General features: G+C 35.1%; 1 protein-coding gene across 2 annotated transcripts in view; it reads right to left on the bottom strand.

The window, feature by feature from the left end:
* Nucleotides 1–16657, bottom strand: part of LOC121411453 (myotubularin-related protein 8-like) — a 46645-nt gene continuing 29988 nt past the window's right edge. For both annotated transcript variants that reach the window (XM_041604203.1, XM_041604211.1), the window contains exons 9-15: nt 16505–16630; nt 15942–16192; nt 11357–11491; nt 10228–10354; nt 9462–9617; nt 8627–8842; nt 1–7210 (exon numbers count right to left, since the gene is read on the bottom strand). In XM_041604203.1, the coding sequence (XP_041460137.1) occupies nt 6950–7210; nt 8627–8842; nt 9462–9617; nt 10228–10354; nt 11357–11491; nt 15942–16192; nt 16505–16630 (1272 nt within the window). In that variant the 3' untranslated portion in view covers nt 1–6949. The remainder of the gene's footprint in view (nt 7211–8626; nt 8843–9461; nt 9618–10227; nt 10355–11356; nt 11492–15941; nt 16193–16504; nt 16631–16657) is intronic.

Below are 16657 nucleotides of genomic sequence, written 5' to 3'. Positions count from 1 at the left end.
TTTGTGGTATTTTGGATTTATAAGCTATACTATACATATATATTATCACATATTCCATTTAATTTCTGTAAACTCTTTGATTTGATAAACTAAGGAATTTCATTGAACATATACATTTATACTTTCTTTTTTCATTTTTTATGTACAAGCATACATACACAAAGGCGCTCATACTGCTTTGCAAGTGATGCTAGAAATTTCTTTTAAAAAACAATGACAGTGCTCCAAGGAAAATACATTCCATCAGTGTTCTTATATTGACAACATTATGCACATTCTAGCACATCTTTAAAATACAGTTTAACATATATTTCATTTACTAAATCATGAAAAATAAAAATCATATCCATCAATTTACAAGGAATAAATAATTAACATTTAGTAAGGAAATATTTTTTTTCCATGTTTGATAATTGTTCATTTACTTGCTGTAGATTTCATTATCACTTTAAATGATACAATGGGTGATTTCAAGTCCAGTGTTGGCCTTGGTGTTGAAATTTGGATTGCTTCCCCAAGCTCCAAAACTTATTCTGAGTTTGTAAAACTGATACAGATCGCATCAGTGACATCTCAACGACTGGTGAGTGACTTTTGGGGACCATCATCATTTTATGTTTAGTGTTATAATCATGTAAAAATTGACCTAACACCAACACCAATAGGTCAACACTGAACTTGAAATCACCCAATTTATGGACACTGAATAGTGTACAACAACTATTCAAATATTATATAAAAGAGCCAACCAAAATTTTTTTCACCAATAGCATTTTCTTTGTTGATAGGTGATATATCTTCAAAATTGGCATGGCACACATATAAAAAAGGGGATAAAGGGTTTAAAAATATATATATTCAAATAACACAATAGGCTAAAATAAAATAAACCAGAAAAAGTGGGTTCTGGCATAAAAGACATGACATAATCACTATCAAATACAGTTTGTTTGATTCATGGTTTCTATCTAAATCTTCAATCATTTTGGCTGACAATGGTACAGATAACATTTTGTCAGTTTTGACAGTAATAGGTTTGAGATTGAAAATGCCAACACTTTAAAGATCTGAGTCAAGATAACCAGAAAAGGAGAGGTCAGAGAAAGAGTAAACAATATATTGCAAGAGAATGACAAGAATAAACAAGCAATGAGTTATTTTTTTACATGATGATTAGTGGCATAGTTATCATTAAAAATCTTTACTTAAATGTATTTGTCAAATGCCATCGTACAAGTAATTTGAAGTAATATAGATGGTATGTTATTCATTTCTGTCTGATTATTTTTACTTTTTTTTCATTGAAAAATAAATAGTAATGTTGGTGTTGACATTAACCATAATCTTTGCTGTTATCATTATTACGATTATGGCTATCATTATCACCATGCTATAATTTTCTTTAACAGGAAAAGTTGTGATTGCATACATGATATACCCACCACAACTTTTCTCAGTAGTAGAGTGATACTAAAGTTTGTATGAAGGGGGTAGAGAGTGACATGTGCATCACTCAGGTAAATTAATCCATCTAAGAATAAAAGAGGGGGATAACTTGTGTGTCTTATAATACATGTGCCTCCAACTTTCATATTCATAAGGCCTACTTTTCATTGAAAGTTGACAACTTTTTCTGGATAGCATGTACCGCAAGTAAGAACTGAAAAAATACAGAAACAATCGGTAGAACTAGCAGTGAGATCCAAGGAAAGCTGTAGTGTTTGAATAAGGTTTGTGATCACATTGAAAGAGAAACAGTCATCAATGCATAGTGTTTGGTACACTGTGGATGCATCATGGTCTAGTGGTTACGACTATTGTCTTTCAATCAGAGGGACATGGGTTCGAATACCAGCCATGGCATGTTTTCCTTCAGCAAGAAATTCACCAACACTGTGATGCACTCGACCCAGGTGAGGTGAATGGGTACCCGGTAAGATTTATTCCTTGACGCTTTAGCGACGAGAACAGCGGCTCAGCTACGGCCGGGATACTAATATGATACCAAGTATCATAAAGCACAGTTGAGTATATGCACATAGTAACTGCGCTATATAAATGGACATATTATTATCATTACACTGATATTTACGAATCTCACAGGATAACAAGGGGTGACAACTGACATAAAAAGAGAGGCCCAATTTGCATGCATGTATTATGAAACACACAAATTAAACACAACGCTGTTTTCTACAATGTATGCATCTGCATTTCAAAGAAAGCAATATGGACATTTGTAATGCATCAATATAAATCACAAGAAGATGCTCATGGTATAGTAAAGAAAGGAAGGGAAATGGTGAAATACTAAAGAGGAGTGAGAGTTACATTTCCTTCATGAGCTAATCGACCACTGCAAGTTCATTTGTGTTGAATGCTATTTATTACAAAATCTACATAGTTAATCATCAAAAACTCTTTACATAGGTCATCAATGTATTTTTCTTTTGTCTAAAGAAATTACTGTTCTAAACTTTTCATATCATGTATTTTAATAGGACATAATACGTAGTGTAAAGGATGAGAAAATATGTAAAACATTTACAAGTACGGCAAATAAAATTCAAATTGACAGTTAAATAAAGTTAATTTCCTAGAGAAAAGGAAATGAGAAATATGAAGAGAAATATGAAGCCACACTAATGAATACACTGAATTGGGAAAAAAAATGTCTTCACAATAGAAATGCCTTCTATAAATTTGATAAATAAAATCTATCTACATTGCACTGTGTCTACCCAAACTTCAAAATTGGGTGTTTGATGCCGAGTGGTCTAAACTGAAAGCAGATGGCATAAATTGGGGGTAAATTGCTTTGAAATATAGAAAAGGTCCCAATTGGAAAGTTGGAAAAATTACCTGCAGTTAAAATGTTGTCAGTAAAATGATCTTGAGAACTATATCACAGGTAGCTGGCTGGTGATGAGTGAGAAATGTCTTTCAAAATACGCCAGCCTTTTGTATAAGCCACCCAAGTTAAATATCTGACCAGGCTTGCTAGCAATGAATGGCTTCCATATTGCTGAGAGGTCTTACAGCTTTTTCATCAAGGAGTCAACAGCTTAATAATGAACTCCTCCAGAAAAGTTGGAAAATCTGTTAAATTTTGCTTCATTATGCATGCTTGGAACTGGAATACTACTACCGGTAATGTTCACAACAGAAATACTGCATCATTTTCAAAACTTGGTCCTTCGAAATGTTTGCCTCGTTACAATATTAAAGCAGGATTTCATCAGGAAAATGATTAAATTTACTTTAAACTATACACAACTTGAAATGATCATGACTTACATGGGGGTTGATTGCTTTGAATGATGAAAAGATCAATATTGGTAAGTTTGAAAAATAACCTCAGTTCCGTAAATCATTTGGTGGCTGACAAGCCTGACCTAAGTTTTCCGCTTTGCGGATTTTCCGCGGAAATCACGGAAACCTGGGGTAGAAAGTGGAAAACAGTTTTGAAAAAAGGGGTAAAAAAAACCCATAAACAGTGAATTTGATGAGAAATCTTAATTTTAAAGTATAAAAAAAAATTGGTTCCAAAAGCATCCTAATTGATAATACAGTCTATAAAATCCAGTCTAGGAACTGCACATATTAAGCTCTGTGAAACCAGCCTACCAATCGCGATTGCAAACCTTACCAGATTTGACCCACAATAAAAGTACAGCACTACGTACTACTTACGCAATGCAGCTATCCCAGCAGCCTTTGTGCGCGATTCGTTCTGGAAATTTCCATGCATAGCGAAAGCAATGTTCACGTGCACATGTACCACGTTACTACGGTGATGGAACGCTTGGTCACCCGTACTAGTAGCATGTATGCATGATCATTCATGCAATATGCACATGTACCGTGACGTGCGCTGTTGTTGTTTTTCACTCACTCTGGGGGTTTTCCAATAATTTTCGACCATACTGTTATTTTCAATAAAAAAAGTAAAGTATCATTATGAAGAGGAATAGGAATTTGTTCTGATGGCACAAAGGATACATTGCTTCTTTCTGAGAGAAGAAAGAAACAATCAAACTGGTTTCAAAACCCTTTATATGATGTTTCAGCATGACTGACTGCTTAGCTTGGGATTTTTAATCTGAAAACCTGCATCCGTGTAGGATCATGCTCTGAACCTGTGTGGCATTTTATCTATCCTATAGCACACTTTATCATAGCTATATTCATTACTGTATTAAGCCCTAAAACACCTTTCACTGAACCCGAAATGAAATTGGTGGATATAAATCATTTTCATGTTGTTTGTCTATGGGCCTACACCCTTCTACTATGTGCATGATGGAAGTGATAGTGATAGATTAAAAAGTGACTTCATGAACAATATAACATTTCTATTACATTTCATCACACATAGACCAAAATAAGAATTATTACTAAGCAATTATGCAAGGAATCAAAGTTAATACAGACTACATACTTACTCATTTGTAAAAAGGGAATGTTCATTCATATCAATAGTCACATATATATCATACATTCACACTACACAATTTTTATACAAGACTTGGCAAGCGCTTTTAATTCAGATTCATATAAAAATATCCTTAGAATTGACCCAATCTATATTAAATGTTGTTCCAACCTGTAACTCCCAAATCAGCACCCAGTCTCATGAAAACTTCTATAATTATGATAAATCTGCTTTAAACCTATCAAACAGCAGGATTTCAGTAGCTTACAACAGCAGCTAATAATTTGTGATTGATGAAAAGCCTCATGAAATAAGGCCAAGAACCAAAAATATTCTCTTCAATGCAAGAAAAGGATGATTGTATTTAATTTTACAATTACAATCGTATTTCTATACAAACATTGAGGCACACTGAAAATAGTGCATTCATTTCAGAAAAAAAATAGGAATTAAAATTTCTCATTTTTGCCAACACATTGGTCTTCAGGCACGCCAGCATTTCAAATTATGTTCTCACACTGATCAGGAGATGAAACATAATATTGTCTTGAAGTATTGAAATTGTTGCAGAGAATTATTAAACCAATTCATGATTCTCTTACTGTTTTCGTATGTTGTGTCTGGTAATTGAACAGGTAATAGAAAATTGCGGATATTGGTTAGGGGGGACGAGGCTAAATAAACTTCCGGGATGTATATTTTTAGAGGAAATATAAAAACTGTCAGATTACTCTTGAATTACAATGAGAATTGTTCAACAGAAATTCTATACTACTGTATTTCATGGTTGGGTAAGTAATAAAATGCCTATTACTTGACCTTAGAAAGATTATAGATTCAATCCCTAGCCCTGCCAGGTCAATGATATCATACCAATGACCTGAAAATGGGACTTTCTGCCTGATCACTGTGTGCTTGGCGTATTCAATCCGAGGAGAGTAATAACATGTTGTATTACGCAGGGCTCACTTGAAGACCACATCATGACGACTTTTAATGGTAAATGAGGACTATCATTGGTACTATCACCTTCATTATTATTTCAGGTGCCTCAAGGCAATCTTAAAGTTGCTTCACCAAGTCCTATAACATCATCATCTACATTGAAATATTTGTAATAGTCATGAGACACTGAGTTTGACAAGCTATGCAAGCTGTAGGTTACCCTATTGCTTTCCCCTTCCAATCAATACATTGATATAAGCTAGAACACTTGCAAACATTGACTGCTTTGCCTGTGACGAATTCATTGTTTTGGCAGATGTTAGAATGATGAAGAGTTGCTTGGTTGACTACTTACTACAGGGTTGAGCACCAAAAATCAAATTCATACCTCTGAATTCAATAAAAATAAAGAAATTTGATGTTTGTGACGCATACACATCTACCAATGACGGTAGGAAAGATTGCTACCATGCTGCTTAGCACAGCTACGCACCTGATTTTGGCACTCTAGGAGGAGCGGTGTTTCACAATGAGGTAAGTGGGACCTTGGGTCTGTTTTGCAAAGAATTACAACTATTTCAACTTTGCCATTTACACAACTACCATGGTAACAGGGCTCAGCAGCCAATCACAATCAAGCTTTCCATGGTAGGTAGTTACAACATTGGCAAGGTAACTACAGTTCTAATTCTTTCTGAAACGGGCCATTTATGTCACACTTGAATTCCTAGTGGTGCGTGGTATGGAATGATATCGAACTGGACAGAGCACACTCTATACAGGCCTATATGCACTGCTAGAGAGTCATCAATCAGAATATGCATTACAAACATGTGCACTGGGGTGTAAACATGACTTTGAATCATACCAACCTCTTTGTAAAACACTTTACCCCAGGAACCCCTTCCTGGCAGCACTCATCCACACCTGGGTAGAGAGTGGCAAAACATAGATTCATGTTGTGCCCAATGGATATCTATGCTGTGGCACAGCCACAAATTTGACAAAGTCAGGTACTATCACATATTCAGTGGGCAAAACATCTCTACATAATTATTATTTAAAAATAAACATTTGAAAAAAAACTCTGGCAATACCGAATTCCTGTACATATCCATTGAAATAAAGATGTCCCAGAAATATAAAATTAGATCTAGGCATCATGTTGGATGGAAAATGAATTCTCTATATATCACTCAGATGTAATAAGAGTGAAAACACTGAGCCACACATCAAGAAGCAAACTTTAAGTAGAGGTAATAGAAAATGAATGAAAAATAATGACACCAGACTGTTGAGGAGATTAAAATGCAAGAATGAAAAACAGAGAAAAAAAATATATTTAATTTACTCTTCGTTATATTCTATAGACAACACTGGCTAAGCAACAGCAGACATCGTCCTATCCTTGAAGTGCGTGTGACCCAGTTACATATACATCACAAAAAACAGAATGTGTACCAAACAATTACCAAGGAAACCTTGAAATTGAGGGTGATGTGACACTTGGTTCAGAAGTTTTCAGACTGATATCCATTCTAGCAATGTAACTGGGTCATCAGTCTCTCATTATTCTTGAATCTGCATGGTCCCTAATGAGTTTGTGATGGGTGATGTCGGTGATAATGGACCACTGGCTAAGATGTGCGTTGGGGACAGACCCACGGACGGTGAGCGTGAGGGCGTGCTAGGCTCGGAACAACCCGCTTTGAGTTCCCTGTAGCAGGGCCGACAGACTGGGACAGGACGCTGGGATTCATGACCCGGTAACAGAGTTTGCTTATCTATACATCGGATACAGAAGACTTCCCCACACTTCCAACAATGGTACTGTTAGGAAAAAGCAGGTGTATAAGATGGAAGAAATGTCAATACAAGGTTTGCATATAGACATACAAAACCACATAGAGTAACCAATCTAGATGAGTTGCATATGCAGTAAAATGTCTTTCTTGTCTGTAAACATACTGCATAGGGTCTAGAACCTTAGATCTCAAAGTTTACTGTCCAGGGCCAGTATTCAATTCAATCTTCTTGGTCCATAATTTCACCAACTTTTTTCTTAATTAGCACACTATATCATATTTGGTATTGAACCAAAACTGGTTATTTTTATATCGCTTGGAAGGCTAACCGCCTGGCATATTTGGTTTATGTAAAAGCTATATTACTGTGCAGAGGTGAACTTTCATTTTACTGCATGTGACAGTAACTTTTTCTTGTCTAAGTGTAAGCTTACTAAAATAAATACTTGCATGCAATATCAAGAACAGCTAAATAATTAAATTAGTCATTCAACTACCAAATCAAGCACCAATTTAACTCTTCCATCATATTTCCTTGTCATTATTTTTATTTTATCAGTACAAGTCTTAAATTTTATGTATATAGGGACTGCCTCGACAGAATCTTTGCTTTGTTTCCCATTTCATGTTCATTTTTATGCTTGCACAATATATAGCTTTCGTACAATATTAGCCTTTTTACCTTACTTGTATATTACCGTGTATCTTTGTTGTTTTTTTCTTTACTTTTTTATCGTTTATATGCTTAATTAATGAAATGAACAAGTAAAGCGCCTCTGGCAGTCTCACCTGCATTACGTGATTTTAATAATAACAGCAGTGCTGACTTTGAAAATGACTATGGAATAATTTTTCACAAAAACACCATTCATATAATATACTAATACTGTCATTGACCCCAAATGACATTTGACCTTGATCACATGACTATATCCATAAAATTTCAAAGTTATTATGGCAATTCAACAATATCCCCAATAAGACAAAAGTTTGTTGACCCAAAATGACCTTTGACCTTAGTTATGTGACTAGGAACTAGCACAGGATGTTCAGGGATACTTGATTACTCTTACATGTATGTCCAAGTATTATGAACTAGATCCATTTACTTTCAAAGTTAAGATGACAATTCAACAAATACCCCCGACAAGGACAAAGTTCATTGACAATAAATGACCTTTGACCTTGATCATGTGACCTGAAACTAAGACAGGATGTTCAGTAACACTTGATTACCCTTATGTCCAAGTTTCATAAACTAGGTCCATATTCTTTCTAAGTTATGATATAATTTCAAAAACTTAACCTTAGGTTAGGATTTGATGTTGACGATGCCGCTGACGTCAGAAAAGCGGCGCCTATAGTCTCACTCTGCTATGCAGGTGAGACAAAAATGGAAATGAAAACTACTATAATCCAATTGAATCCTTAAAATGGTTACCTTTCTGCTGAAGTAGTCAAATGGAGATGAACAGGAGCACTGTCTTATATGCCTGAAGCTCTGCCATTCAGTAGCTACACTCTCTACAGCATTGTTCATAAGGGATGCTGAGAGGACTTCACTACTATCATCCCGTCTCAGGGATGGACTGGTCTTCAAGGAGGACACATCGTTGTTGGGTGAGTCATCTCTGTTGATTGCACTTGAGTCATATTTCTAAATGAAAAAAAAAATCCACAAGATGATTATAGTGCATGGGTGAGAGTTATAAATAAACTCCAAAACTGTTTAAATGTTGTCACCAACTAACGTCCAACATGATTTAGTGTCAATCTTCTTGGAACAAATACAACATATCATCTACATTCTCCGGAAGATTCAATTTGATCTAGCTACAAGGATATGTCGCCCACGCCGTGATAGATCGACTGAGCCAAATGAGAAACCGTGATTAAAGAGTGATGCAACATTTCCTCTTGTGACGATCACTCCAGTCTTAGCCTCTCTGAAAGCCCATACTGTTAACTCCTGCTTCACTTTATACAATAGGTCTGAAGTTCTATTTTAAATATAGGTCATCTTAAAATGATAAATACAATAGCTTCCATAACCTAAAAACATGGAAAGACCCAATAAAACTTATATGAAGCGAGCAATGTAAACAAGTATTTGACACTTATCGCTTCACATAGCTCGGACTAAGACAATATTTTAACTTACACTGGAGTTTATAATACAGGTCATATGGTTTGGGTAAATGTAAGGTTAAAGGTTATGTAGGGTAAAAGGTTTTGTATTTCCATGTGCAATGGGCATCTGATTTAGGAATACTTACTTCAATAGATAGGTCATCTTTGGTTGATATCATATCATCTTTGTCTAGTGAGATGGAATTCTGGCTGCTACCATTCTCTAAGATATGATTAGTATCAGGTTTCTCTTCCCTGCTTACACTTTCAGATGCCAGCATCTTCTTCAATGATGCTATTTGCTGTAATAATCATGACAAATAATCTTGAAATTATGATCAACCAGATAATTGTTCTGAAGAAATTATAATGAAAATCAATGTAGACCATGAAGAAGGTGACATAAATCTAGTTTTACAGTGTGTAATGGTAATATGACGATGATGACGATGATCATCATCATGACCATGATGATGATGATAATCATGATGACCATGATGATGATAATGATTATGATGAAAATGATGACCATGATGATGAAAATGATGATGGTGACGATGACCATGATGATGATGATGATGATGAAGATGATGATGATGGTGATGATGACCATGATGATGATGATGATAATGGAGGCGGTGGTAGTTGTGATAATAGCGATGGCAATTAACAGGAGGAGGTGACAAAATCAAACAGAAATACATTTCATTACATGTACACCCTTTTAGGTTCAACACTAATAAATAATTATCATTAGAACTCACTAGTGTCATTTCAATCAAACAAAGTTATATCTTATGATAATTGCCTTACAAACAAGCGATCAATTTACAGAACCATATACTGTACATAGTCACTTTACATTAATTAAATCTCTATTTATACAATCATGACAGAACAGTGTGTACTTACATTCTCCAAGAACTGTACATGGTCTGCTAGTGAAGTACTGTGATCTTTCATTGCACTCAATACATCAGAGACCGATTCCCTTGGATGTACTCCATTCTCATATCGGTTGTACATCCCACGCCAAAACCTACAATTTTATTCATAACATCAGGGAAATATGAAGTTAGCAAATTCTATGGCGTAACAGTCAATGGTATATCAATATCTCAATACATCTGTTAAAACAAGGATGCTAATTTGAAATGAATCAATTAAAACCCTGAATCGTCTACAATTAGCCATTTAATACACACAAAATGTGTATTCTCTGACCTGAAAATGAGTTGATAAAGCCCATATTCTTCTATAAGCTTAACAAGTGGTATCATGCATGCATTCTAAAGTCAATAATGAATTACATCAAATGGAAAGGTTTCCCTGAAAATCAAGTGAACATCAAATTAATCCAAACTACATCATGGTTCAAGAAAACGTGTATGCTCCTCCTAAAGAAAATATCATATAAGCCCTGTTCTAGAAACATCCTATGGAGTATATTCTTAGACAACTTGTCTGAAGTCTGTGTCCCGTTCTTGGCAGGAATCCTGCTATGAGGGTGCTATGTGTCTTTTCATTGCAGCTTTCCTTTATTTCCTATAATTTTGCCTATGATGTTATATGAGGATTGGTATGCTGCTTGTAGGATTCCTGCAGGCAACCGCACACCTAACCATTGGTCTGCCACCCGATTTCAGAATAAAATGCAGTAGAATTTAATGCTAATATTGAGACTTTGAATATCTTACTGTGTAATATTCTAAATCATCATACAAATACCTATGTTCAAATCTGTGACTATGCTATCATCCTTCTTAGAATAAAAGCAAATTTAATAGCTAGTCATAATGACGTCATAGCAGTTGTACGATTGGCTACGATTTGAAACTAATTTGGCCTTTACTACAAAATAAAGCCTTGCAATCTTTCAAAATGGTTATATTAGTATTCTTTCAATTAATTTTAACCTCAAATAAAATGATATGTTCCATTCACATTTTCAGAAAATTAGCAAAATTTGATTTGTTCCAAAATTGGATCGCGAACAGTCGTAAGGTGTGCGGTGGCCTTTAGTCATAGATTTCTATCTTACTTGAGCATCTGAGGGCTAAAGTCCGGTGTGAGGATACCACCTGTACTTGGATGATTAGCTTTGTAGAGGGGGTTGATGTAATCAGACATACGAGCCTGCATATAACGCCATAGAGAAAATGTCTTCTGGGATAACCTATGCAACAAATAAAACAACAAATAAACTTAAATAAGTCTAAAGTTTTGGATGATATAAGATATAATTATTCATGAAACAAGGCTTTCTTGGTACATTTGTGAAACATCAAAACCTTTAAAGTTCAAAGAGCTTTATAAATGTACACGACAATATATATAATATCATACACTGACACTCATCAACTGGACACTTGACAATGAAGATTGAAGAGCACTCTCTACAAGCAACAAGTGGAATGCCTCTGGCCGTCTCACCTGCATCACGCATTTCAATATAGCAGCAGTGCTGACTTTGAAAACTACTCTAACTCGCACAAGATGTTCAGTGATACATGGTTACTCTTATGTCCACTTTTTATGAACTAGACCAATAAACTTAGAGATATGATGGTTATTCAACAAAAAACCCCAACATGGCCAAAATTCATTGACCTTACATGACCTTTGACCTTGATCATGTGACCTGAAACTCTCGCAGGATGTTCAGTGATACTTGATTACTCTTATGTACAAGTTTCATGAATCAGATCCATAAACTTTCAAAGTTATGATGGTAATTAAACAGATACACCCAGTTCGGCCAAAGTTCATTGACCTTTGACCTTGGTCATGTGACCTGAAATGCGCACAGGATGTTCAGTGATACTTGATTACTCTAATGTCCAAGTTTAACGAACTAGACCAATAAACTTTCAAAGTTATGATTGTAATTCAACAGATACCCCCAATTCAGCCAAAGATCATTGACTCTAAATGACCTTTGACCTTATTCATGAGACCTGAAACTTGCACAAAATGTTCAGTGATGCTTGATTACTATTATGTCCAAGTTTCATGAATCAGATCCATAAACTTTCAAAGTTATGATGGGAATTCAACAGATACCCCCAATTCGGCCAAAGTTCATTGACCCTAAATGACCTTTGACCTTGGTCATGTGACATAAAACTCATGCAGGATGTTCAGTGATACTAGATTAACCTTATGTCCAAGTTTCATGAACTAGGTCCATATATTTTCTAAGTTATGATGACATTTCAAAAACTTAACCTCAGGTTAAGATTTTGATGTTGACTCCTCCAACATGGTCTAAGTTCATTGACCCTAAATGACCTTCGACCTTGGTATGGAAGCAAAAAAAATCAAAACCGATCAACAACTAAAGAAGCAATTTTTTGTGAATTTTGAAAAATGTGCATAAATTAGAATATTTAGTGAGCTTTAAAATTATGTGTAGAAGTTTGAATCCCCCACCTAGTGCTATCATATAAGCAAACAGAATTGAATTCATGAGGAAGAAGCATTTTGAAATTGTGGACGGATGACAGATGACGGATGCCACGGCATATTAACATAAGCTCATCTGGCCCTTCGTGCCGGATGAGCTAAAATATTACAATATACATTGTAAGAGAGAAAAGAAATGTAAATGAATGCTTTGACCATTACAAATAAGACTTCCTGAAAGGCTAATATAGACTATCCTAAAAATATCTGTACATCAATGACTACTTTTTATTTAAAAAAGAAAACAGCTATTTAAAAGAAAAAAAACTCCTTATGACATAGGGTCTTCTTTTTCTTTCATACATGTAGTATTGAATATAAAGAAAAATCTGCTTTTATATGGTGTGAAATACATCAGAACCGTGCTTTACGGATACTCCCTGGGAGCTTTCAAACAAGTTTCAAAACTAAATTGATAGCCATTCTACAAACCCTTTTGCAACGTACCAATGTTAACACACATCACCAGTATTATTCTACAACCTAAAATATTTTGTAATTTACTCTCATGTGAATGCCCTCCTATATACAGTGTATTAAGATGCATATATTTTGTAGGATACCGTTAATTAACCTGCAAGGACAATTCTGCCCAACTTTGGCAAAAAGGAAGCAAGTGACACATTAGTCAAATTTAAGTTATTGTTGTTTCTGAAAAACCCTCTGTATGTTGCATGTTTAGGCAAAATTTGGGGAAGAAATTATCGTTCTATGGAAAGATGTTGAAGAAAATATGCTGTTGAATTATTGACACCAATGTGAATGACGAACACACATTGCTCATTAACAACAGATAATACTTTAATTTGTAACTTGCTTCCTTTTGCCAAAGTATGGCAGAATTGTTCTTAAAGTATCAATTATGTTCTAATGAAGTGTTCCAACTGGTTATTACTGGTATATGTGGCAATGTAGTATTTACATGTAAATACAAACAGAAGTCTTTAACATCTAATACTGTGGTGACCTTTAATATATTGAGTAAATTATTGTTTGCAGCATGAATTGAGAAACAGAATGAGTACAGTATCAAAATGCACTGCAGTCCTGGTGGGTGTTTCATAAAGCTGTTCGTAAGTTAAGAGCGACTTTAAGAACGACTGGTGATCCTTTCTTACACGCTAAACCATCGCCAATTCAATATACATCTCACCGCAAGAAGGGATCACCAGTTGTTCTTAAAGTCGCTCTTAACTTACGAACAGCTTTATGAAACACCCACCAGGGGGTCATGAAACGGCTATATATGTTACAATATTCACAACACAAAAAAACACTTTGTACAATTCAACTGCAGTAAAGAAACCTATCTCACCTATACCAAATTGCCTGATATACTGAGAGCTTTTCATTGTAGATCCTCTCCTGCTATAAATAATTTTGCAACCAGTTGAAAAAAAATTACAAAGGACAACGCCAAACTAGTTTTCTTAAAATCTGGATAAAAGCAGAACCTCTTGACTCATTCACATTATAATATGAATCCATGCCAACTTCATTACAATTTAATTTAATAAGCTAAACTGGGTCATTGCTAATCCCTTGCTAAATATACATATTCAATGAGGTTAACTTATGAAAGACAAAGGAGTTTCATGAAAAGCTTTGAAAATGATAGATCAACAATGACGACTTGGAAATCCAGTAATTTCGAACAATTCATCGATATGTAGAATTTTAATGGAACTTGTGTTTCCGCTTTGGTTGGTTGTTAAAAAACAAGCCGAAAGAAAACTGAACCCCCTCCTGCTACAGTTAAGTTTAATGCCCTTTTAGCCTTTGTAGCCCTTTATTGAAATTGATCATTTGAGGAAACACAAGATTCACTGTCATTGGTCAAATACAGATTGGAATACAAAAATGCCCATAGATGTCCTTTTGTGCTGCATCAAGATATGCGAGTCTATAAGTTGGAAATTCATAACTTGAGCTACAGCCACAATTTTTTCCTTCAAAATTAATAGGGTCGAATTTTCAAATCAAAAGATATTCTTTTTGATAATCGCTATATAGTATCATCATTATTATTATTGACTGGCATAGTCAACAACACCCTGACTCTCAAATTCTTATTTTGTTTAACATACCATGTTTCTGCAGGGAACCAGAGTCAAGTTAAAGGTCAAGTCCACCAAGAAAAATGTTGATTTTAATAAATAGAGAAAAATCAAACTAGGATAACGCTGAAAATTTCATCAAAATCGGATGTAAAATACGAAAGTTATGACATTTTAAAGTTTCGCTTATTTTTCACAAAACAGTGACTTGCACAATCAGTAACACGCAAACGAGATAGTTGATGATGTTACTTACTATTTCTTTGTTTTTTATTGTTTGAATTATACAATATTTTTAATTTTTTTACAGATTTGACAATAAGGACCAATTTGACTGAAACATATAGTATTAAACAATGCTAATTTCACATGTTCAGCGAGAAATTAATCTTTGTTTCACTTGACAATGAGGAGAAAATTAGAATATTTCATATTGCACATAATAAAATACAAAAGAAATAGTGAGTGGATGACGTCATCAGTCTCGTCATTTGCATACTGACCAGGATGTGCATATAACTGTTTCGTAAAATTAAGCAAAAATTTAAAATGTCATAAATTTCTTATTTTACATCCGATTTTGATGGAATTTTCAGTGTTATGCTTGTTACATTTTTCTCTTTTTATTCAAATAAACCTTTTGTTGGGGTGGACTTGTCCTTTAAGCAAGGTTGATTGATGTCCATAATCTTAGTCTGACCATGATTTATTTTCTGATCTAGAGGAGTCTAGACTGACCAAGTTCAAAATATTTTAAACAGGCCTGTCCAATTATAGATCAAGGGCTTGTTTCATTAACACTTACACCTATGGTTTCTTTGCCATTATTGTAGCTACCATGGAATTCTTGATTGTGATTGGCTGGCTACTGATGGCATACTTACCATAGCTGTAACTCTTTATATGCAACAGTCCACTGGCGTAAATCCATACAGTGGACCTACATGTATTGTTCAGGGATGGGGTGATCTATTGATTCATCCCCCAACTTGAATAGTATGACGACACACATTTAACGCCAGTGAATACTCCCCAGCAGTGGGAACCTAGCAGTATGCAATACATTCACCCAAACGTGGGTGTGTTAGGGAAATTCAGACTTACTTTTTATCCTGCCTCTCCTTCTCACAGTTACCAAGGAAGTTGCCAAACTGGCTGGAGAAGACATGGTCATGGAGCTCCAGAAGGAACCTCTCATTGAACTGAAACGCACAGGGGAACTGTTGACATAGCTGCCAGGTACAGTCAATGAACTGGGTGAAGACTGGCGACACCTCTCTAGGGTCACACGCTAGCAGACCACATCGATGCAGGAACTTGTGGCCAAACGCCAACCACTCCTTCTCAATCAACACCTATTAAATGTGGTACATAAGAATGAAATTACAGACCAAACCCTGATTATATAACCAGTCGGGTTACATACAAATTTTAACAGATAAGGATTTATTAACGTACAGAATCGGAAATGTAGCCCCCCTACAAACTTTTTTCTTCTTCTCTAAGCAGCATGCGTTAACATAACATATGATCGCTGAGTTGTTCAATCCTTTATCTCAGATTAGAAAAGCTTGAGGATAGCTCAGGAAATGCTTGATTTCAGAGTTATGACATAACCTTCTCCCACTCGCCTAACAGTCCCACATACTGAAAAATATGATAGTTACCTGAAATCCTTGTACAGTTCTATAGTATGGATCCAGTAAGATACTTGATAAAGAGCATGTCTGAGCTGTCCTATCCCAACCATCTGAACAATGAACCAAGACTGACAATCCTTCATCAGCAATAGCCTGCAAATACAAATTAAACATAAAAAG

Source organism: Lytechinus variegatus, chromosome 1 (assembly GCF_018143015.1).
Source record: "Lytechinus variegatus isolate NC3 chromosome 1, Lvar_3.0, whole genome shotgun sequence".
Taxonomy (NCBI): domain Eukaryota; kingdom Metazoa; phylum Echinodermata; class Echinoidea; order Temnopleuroida; family Toxopneustidae; genus Lytechinus; species Lytechinus variegatus.
Note: the sequence above shows the minus strand (reverse complement) of the source record. Positions and strands in the feature narration are given on the sequence as shown.